A 7,920-nucleotide genomic window follows, 5' to 3' on the forward strand; every position below is an offset into this window, starting at 1 on the left:
CTTCCTTCCTTCCTCCCTTCGCCTACCTTCCTTCCTTCCTTCCTTCCTTCACCTACCTTCCTTCCTTCCTTCCTTCACCTACCTTCCTTCCCTCCCCTCCTCCCTCCCTCCAGACTACACATTCTTCTACAAGGGGAAGGATTACTGGAAGTTTGACAACCAGAAGCTGACGGTGGAGCCCGGGTATCCGAAGTCCATCCTGCGCGACTGGATGGGCTGCGACCAGTCCGACATGGAGCGCTCCGGCAGCAAGGGTAACCGCGGAGACCGCCAGCTGCCCCTGGACGACGTGGACATCATGGTGACCATCAACGACGTCCCGACGACGGTCAACGCCATCGCCGTGGTGATCCCCTGCATCCTGTCGCTGTGCATCCTGGTGCTGGTCTACACCATATTCCAGTTTAAAAACAAAGGGGTGCAGCAGAACACCATGACTCAGCACTATTACAAATACCCGGTGCAGGAGTGGGTATGACAGGCAACTTTCCTTTTTTAAAGGAGGTCGAAGGTCGTGGATTTAAGGGGGTCAAGCAACTCCATGCTGTTAGCTTAAGCTAGCTAATGTTGGCTAATGGATCGCTAGCTAAAAAGACACTGGAAAGTCAACGCTGAAAGACGCTAATTGTGCAAACTACTGATAAAGTATGAACACTGAAGATGCCTTGCAAGAGAAGCTTCAGACATTGGCTCGCTGTGTGTGTATGTGTGTATGCGTGTGTGCGTGCGTGTGTGTGTGTGTGTGTGTGTGTGTGTGTGTGTGTGTGCGTGTGTGTGTGTGTGTGTACTTCAGTGTAAAACAGCTACTGATTTTGGCTTGTTTCCGGTTCTCACCGGGCGAGGACGCGAAAACAAACACAGCCGAGTACAGGGAGGACAAGTCCGCAAAGACTCCAGCGGGAAGATCTGATTGGCTGAGGACGGATGACACGCCTGACTCGTCACCAACCTCGCTGGCTTAGTGAAACGGGGTCTTACGAGCAACGCTGACCATTGTTTGACTGTCTTTTCTTGGACCTGCAACGTGATTCTTCTCAGTGAAAATAATAAAAGAACGACGATTTGGAGCAAATTCAATATGCTCCTCAACGCCAGAGAACACCATAAAACAACTTGAACTACTTATTATGGAAAAAGAGAAAAGAAATAATTTACAAATATCCAACTTGAAGATAAAAATGTAGGTAGAAAAGGCCATAACAAGAAGAAAACCAAGGATATTTCCGTGGATCTGTGATTTTTACTTAATTTATTTATTACTCTAAGAAATATCTGTAAATTAACAGTTGTGTGACTGTAAATTTTAACAGAAATTGTCCCTTGTATGTGATACACAGGTTTATTTCTGCTAATTTACAATATAACAGACAGTGTAATGTTTTTTTCACCGTTGACACAGTAAGAAAGTCTGAATAATGAGCTGCAGGTACTCTTTCTGTTATTTTACAGATTTATTTCTTAGAGATTTTGACAGTTTTACACATATGTAAAACTGTCAAAGAGGATCTTTATCTCTCTTTCTTTCACCATCCACATCTTCATCACCATTAACTCAGACCTTTGGGAACTTAAACCTCCCCCCAGCGTTGATTCAGACAGCTTGGAGCGACGGGTTTTTGGGAATGTAGAATAGCTCGTCATCGGCGTATAATGATATAATACATGTGAAAGTTCAACGGCGTTGTCTCTGCTTTATTTTAAAACATATTGGCTCATATTCAAGAAAAGAAGGGAGGAAGGGAGGAAGAATGGAGGGGAGTGAGTGAAGGAGGGAGGAAGAATGGAGGGGAGTGAGTGAGGGAGGGAGGAAAGAGGGAAGGAGGAAGAAGAAAGTCCCACACTGCATGACACGCTAAAATGTAGAAAATATTAAAGCTTCAGTACATAACTTTGTGATATTAAGGTTTCAAGATTTATTTATTGTTATACCACAGTATACTCTAGTACACTGTAGTACACAGTAGTATACAGTAGTACGCTGTAGTACACTGTAGTACACTGTAGTACAAAGTAGTACACAGTAGTACGCTGTAGTACACTGTAGTACACTGTAGTACGAAATTACTTGAAAATTAAGTTCACAGCTTAAAAGAATACAACACAAATAATGAAAAATATTAACCCTTGTGTTGTCTTCCCGTTAACAATGAACTTGGACCTTCCAGGTCAAAATTCTGATGTTTTTGTTGCTTTTTCTGATTTATTTGTCACTTTTTCCAGCTTTTGGTGTTCTTTTTAAAAACCTGAGCTGGTTTAATAACAGGTTTTACACTTATTCTTGGAATTCATGGTCAAAAAAACTCATTTATGTCAAACTATACATACGTTTTTAGTTAAAGAAGCAGAAATGATGAATTATTTTTGACTAATCGGATCACAGATGGGTAGATGTCAAAAAAAAAATTCAAATTCATGTTATTTTGGGGTAATTTGGTTGAAAGAAATCCATATTTCTGATATAAAACACTTAGAAATGACTCAATGGTTAAAAACGCTGTGATATTAGTTTTATGAATGAAAAATAAAGAAATGCTCATATGGGGGTGCAGAGCATGTAGAGTGATAAATATAAATATACCAAGTCTAAAAAAAACTGAAAACTATAAATATCTAGATACTAGATACATACTGTTGGGAAAAAAGTTAATGTTGTTAATAATTATTGAACGTTAATAATTAATGAACGTGCGTTACAATCAAGTCAGATGAGATACCAGATCGAAGCTAATTAACACAACGCTCTCCGGATTTATCAGATTTATCAGACTTTTCCGCACAGAAACTCGAGTGAAGATAACGAAGATACTTCTGGAGAGTCCATCGTGTGATTTTAACCCTCCGTGTCCTCCTTTGCTACTAGCAACTGTGTGGAGAAAACCAAGAAAAAAAAAATCTTAAAAGGATAATCTTGAAAAATATCCGATACGGAAGGCTTTTATCATGTGTACGCTAAAGTAGGTTAAACAGCATGTATTATAAACCCCCCTATGTTAAAATACAGGGGGAATAAGTATACACCCCCCTATGTTAAAATACAGGGGGAATAAGTATACACCCCCCCAGTGTATTATACCCTGCATACGTCACTGCAGAAATAAAATCCTCTTTATGTGAGACCGAGACAAGACCGAGGAACAATTTGATTTCGAGACCTTCGAAGAGTCTCGAGTACTACAACACCTGTACAAATATATAATTTATGATGAGAAATACGTTTTCTGAAGCAAAGTAGATCAGAAAAGACTCGTTTTAGCCCCTTTTTATAATTTTATTTCAACGTTTGATCGGATATTTTCCCACTTTTATATTTTAAAGGCATGTAGCAGATGTGCTAAACATTTATTCTGAAATCATATTCAAGTTCTTTGACGTACCTTTTCTACCAGCAGCAGACTTTCTCGCAGTAGAATTTTATTTCCATTTTTGACCATTTCTTAATATTTCATCCCATCATTTGTATATTGTAAATATGTTAAAATCATGTTTTTACATGTTTTTCTTACATTTTATTAATTGCTACTTAAGATATTTAGGATTTCACACTAATACTATTTGCTTTTTTTGGAAAATGTACATGTGTTTTTTGCACCTTTTTAGGAATAAACATATGTCGGATGTAGGGCAAATCCTTGCGTCTGATTGGCTCTTTCTGCTCTGAACATGCATGTAATTATTCCCTTCTTCTTATACGCCTCTTACGCTTTGCTGTTGAGTTGGAGCAAGTTTCTCGGTAACTCAGGGGACAATATGGACGATAGTGATGATAGGGACGGTGGGGATGGTGGAGACGGAGGATATGGAGGGGACGGAGGGGACTATATGGATGATAGGGACGTGGAGACGGAGGATATGGAGGGGACGGAGGGGACTATATGGAGGATAGGGACGTGGAGACGGAGGATATGGAGGGGACGGAGGGGACTATATGGATGATAGGGACGTGGAGAAGGAGGATATGGAGGGGACGGAGGGGACTATATGGATGATAGGGACGTGGAGAAGGAGGATATGGAGGGGACGGGGGGACTATATGGATGATAGGGACAGTGGAGACGGAGGATATGGAGGGGACGGAGGGGACTATATGGAGGATGGGGACGGTGGAGACGGAGGAGACGGTGATGGTAACTGTGTCCGATCGCCTTGCAAAGAACTTTTTTTGTAATTCTTGGTCTTGAGCGTAATTCTTAGAGGTTTGATAAATTCGCGTCATGAGCTAGTATATATATATATATATATATATATATATAAATATTTATATGTATATATATATATATATTTATCTATATATAATAGTTTTATTAATGAACGATTTGCACCACCTTTTGTAACACAGGAAATCCTCTCCCATCTTCTACGCTGCAGTAATAACTCTGCATGCTTGTATTTAAATACACAAGCTGCTCAAATGAATGTCATTAACTCCAATATGACTCATAACGGGTCACTCCAAGGCCAGTCCGCCCCTCCAGAGGAGGTTTTGGGGGGTTTGGAGTCCCCCATCCGTCACCTCCCACTCCAGGCTAGAAAATCACTTTGAAAGGGCGAGCCGGGACATCCTCGCTGAGTCACTGTTTCACAGACTTAACTCGCTTGGCGTTGGGAAGAAGACATTAGACGTTATTAGCCCTTGTATCGTATTCACATCAAATTAACCCATTTCAAATTTTAACAAGATTAAAATGGTCCAAGTTAAAGTTTTTCTACCTGAAAATCAGCGTCCTTTCCTTATTTCCTGTGATAAACATGTCTTCCTGACTCAGAACATTATTCTGGATATGACACTTATGTTGTTTCCATAGTGGATTTTTAACATGAATTATAACCTTATGACTAAAAACGAACCCCACTTCCATGTTTAATAGTGTGCTAGTAGAGACTGATGCATTCCCTGAACATAGATGTTATCTCAGCTGGTGGAAATTGAGAAAAAGACAATATTTCTTATAGATTATGAAGTACGATTTTATTTCAGTTTTTAAAAACCCCAAATAAGTAATTTGACCTGAGGGACCCGAGAGGTGAAGACAACACAAACTATCTAACTATTCACATCAGTACACCATTAATATGTGTTATTAACCATCATTCTGCAGAATACTTTACATTTAGAAGATTACATAAAGTCCTCCTTGGTCCCTCTCCCTCCTCTTGTCCTTGTTCTCAGTCTCTCAGCTTTGTCCCTTTCTCTACGAGCTCTCTGTCCCTCTCCTTCCCTCCCTCTTTCTCTCCCTCTCTCCCTCTCTCACCCTCTTTTTCTCTCCCTCCCTTTCCCCCTGTCACCTTCACTCCCCCCCCCATCTCCCTTCCTCCTCTCGTCTTTGTTCTCAGTCTCTCAGCTTTGTCCCTTTCTCTACGAGCTCTCTGTCCCTCTCTTTCTCCCTCTCTCTCTCTCCTCTCTCTCCCTCTCTCCCTCCCTCCCTCTCCCTCCCCCTCTCCCTCCCTCCCCTCCCTCAGTAATTGAATGTGTCCTCGCTGTGATTACTCGCGGCTGTCGAGAGCAGTTCAGCCCACGCAGCAAAGCACCAATCAATGTCGCTCGATATCCTCCGGCGCGGCGATGAAAACAAAATGCATATTTGTCCCCGGAGGGAGAACAATAAACAGAACAAGACGTTCTGCCTTCTTTTTACCTTTAAGCCTGACCTCAGCGTTCAGTCTGCGTCTGCTGCGAGCGCTGTGTGAGTTCCTGGAAACACGAATGTTATTTTAGGATAACTGCCAAGTAAGGGACGTTACAATGATGTAATGTAGAGAATATGTAATTAAATAATATAGCAAATTTGTGAGCAGTGAAAAAAATATTTATTGAAATTCAGGTTTTTTAAAAGTGGGAATCCAGAATGTTCATATTTCAATTTCAAAGACGTGAAATCAGAACAAATCACTTCAGATACATGTTTTTCAAAATAAGATGTTTTAATATTAACCCTTGTGTTGTCTTCTCGTCGACCATGATCTTGTTGTGTCATGTTTCCCTAAACTTAACCGCTGCTTTCGTCTCATGCTAACACGCCAAGTGTATGTTTACGCCCGTTGTATACGGCGTACACATACATACATCAAAATGCGAACAGATAACACGCCACTTGGCTTAAGAAAGTCGCCGTGCATGTTTACGTGAATTCCCGATGTCATGTTGTTGGAAGGGAAGCAGATTTTGTCCCGGGTCTGGTGATGTTCTGGTAGCTCTGGACCACAGTGAGTTGCCTTTAAAGGGAGACTCAGATATCTGATATCGCCACTTCCAAACCGAGGTAACACCTCTGCATTAACATAACAACAGCATAATATTCCATTTAATCCACACATTTGTCTTTTATTAATAGAAACGTTTGTGGAAAAGATGCTTCGGACATCTGGGTGACACTTTTTTTTTTTGTTTCCTAAAAAATGAACAGATACACATGGCTGGCATAAGTTTATGAACCCATGCTGACGTTGAATAAAAAGAGGAATAAAAAATCATCTTTTGGAAATTGATCTTAATGCCTTGATTTAAATATTTGGAAAAATCTGACTTTTAAGGACACCAATTTTCTTTGTGAATGAATAATGTTCCATAAATAAATAAATGTTCTTCCCTAAAATACAGGGGCATAAGTATACACCCCCCTATGTTAAAATACAGGGGCATAAGTATACACCCCCTATGTTAAAATACAGGGGCATAAGTATACACCCTTTAACAAAATGTCTATATCTGAAATATGAGTTTTTTTTTAACTAAATTACCATAAAAATTGATTCCTTCCAACGCTCTTTATAAATACAACTAATCACTTTCATTCCTCTGATCTTAACTATTAGTCAAAATAATTCCTAATTTCTGCTTTTTTTACTCAAATATTAGGTATAATTCTATATAAATGAGGGTTATTGACCATGAATTCCAAAAGTCATGTAAAACTAGTAAGGTGGTGTTAGTGGATACCAGGGCTGTAGGACTCGAGTCCAGACTCAAGACCGGTTTTCTATGGTCTCGGACTCGCTAGTATTTGGACTCGGACTTGTCTCTGTCTCGATCAGTGGTCTTGCAAAAAATGGCTTTTGGTCTGGACGGAGTCCAGGTGTCCAGGTGTCTTTAGTATGTCGATAAAGGAAAGTGAAACCCAAAATGATTGTCTTGATACTGTCAAGCATAAGACCTTTTTTTACTGTCCTGGTCTTAACTTGGACTCAAACCTCTTTGGACTCGGTCTCAAATCTTTTTGGACTCGGTCTTGTCTTGAAGTCGACTAGTCCTGGTCTTGGAGTTGTCTTGGACTCGGACTCAAACCGTTTTGGACGCGGTCTTGACTTGGACTCGACTAGTCCTGGTCTTGGACTCAACTAAGGTGGTCTAGACTACAGCCCTGCTGAAAAGTTAAAAGAAAGTCTGAAAACCCTGGAGGACAACACAAGGGTCAATAACTTTTAATAATTCTTATCCCAGAATAAGCTGGTCCTCTCTGGCTTCACGTTGCTGCGTCTCCCTTTAACGTGTTGCCTTCAGGTCTCTTTTAGGGGAATAAAAACATATCACAGGGAGTCTGAGCGGACTTATCGAAGGTGCAAGATGTGTCATAACTTCTACTTCTGGGGAGATTTGATCACATATAGCGTTAAGAGAGATTTTTCTTATAAAGAGAAAGCAACGTTGTCTGTAAATATCTCCGGATTTCTGTTCGGTTTTTGTTTTTTTTCACTAAATTGGTTGATTATAAAAATCTAAATAGAAAAGAATTGGACCTTGACTCGCTTCTTTTACTGATGCATCAATTTGTTTGAGGATTTTTTTTAGTTTTTTTACGAGTCGGACAGCGAATATCAGCTCATGAATGACGGTTTTGAATGATAATTACACTCACATGCACACACACACACATACTGAACACATGCATCCAGTGAATTCAAACACACACATGCAGATATTTGCCA

General features: G+C 40.2%; 3 protein-coding genes across 3 annotated transcripts in view; 1 reads left to right on the forward strand and 2 right to left on the reverse strand.

The window, feature by feature from the left end:
* mmp24 (matrix metallopeptidase 24) overlaps positions 1–587 on the forward strand; it is a 24,740-nt gene extending 24,153 nt beyond the window's left edge. Inside the window, exon 7 of the mRNA XM_034869446.1 lies at positions 114–587. Within this exon, the coding sequence (XP_034725337.1) occupies positions 114–478 (365 nt within the window). The 3' untranslated portion in view covers positions 479–587. The remainder of the gene's footprint in view (positions 1–113) is intronic.
* Positions 1–7,920, reverse strand: part of LOC117943095 (nuclear factor 7, brain-like) — a 214,395-nt gene that overhangs the window by 198,991 nt on the left and 7,484 nt on the right. The gene's annotated exons all lie outside the window — the stretch shown is intronic.
* The window catches only part of LOC117943104, a 139,018-nt gene that overhangs the window by 37,294 nt on the left and 93,804 nt on the right, over positions 1–7,920 (reverse strand). The window lies entirely within an intron of this gene.

The sequence above is a fragment of the Etheostoma cragini genome, chromosome 4 (genome assembly GCF_013103735.1).
Source record: "Etheostoma cragini isolate CJK2018 chromosome 4, CSU_Ecrag_1.0, whole genome shotgun sequence".
NCBI classification, from domain to species: Eukaryota; Metazoa; Chordata; class Actinopteri; order Perciformes; family Percidae; genus Etheostoma; species Etheostoma cragini.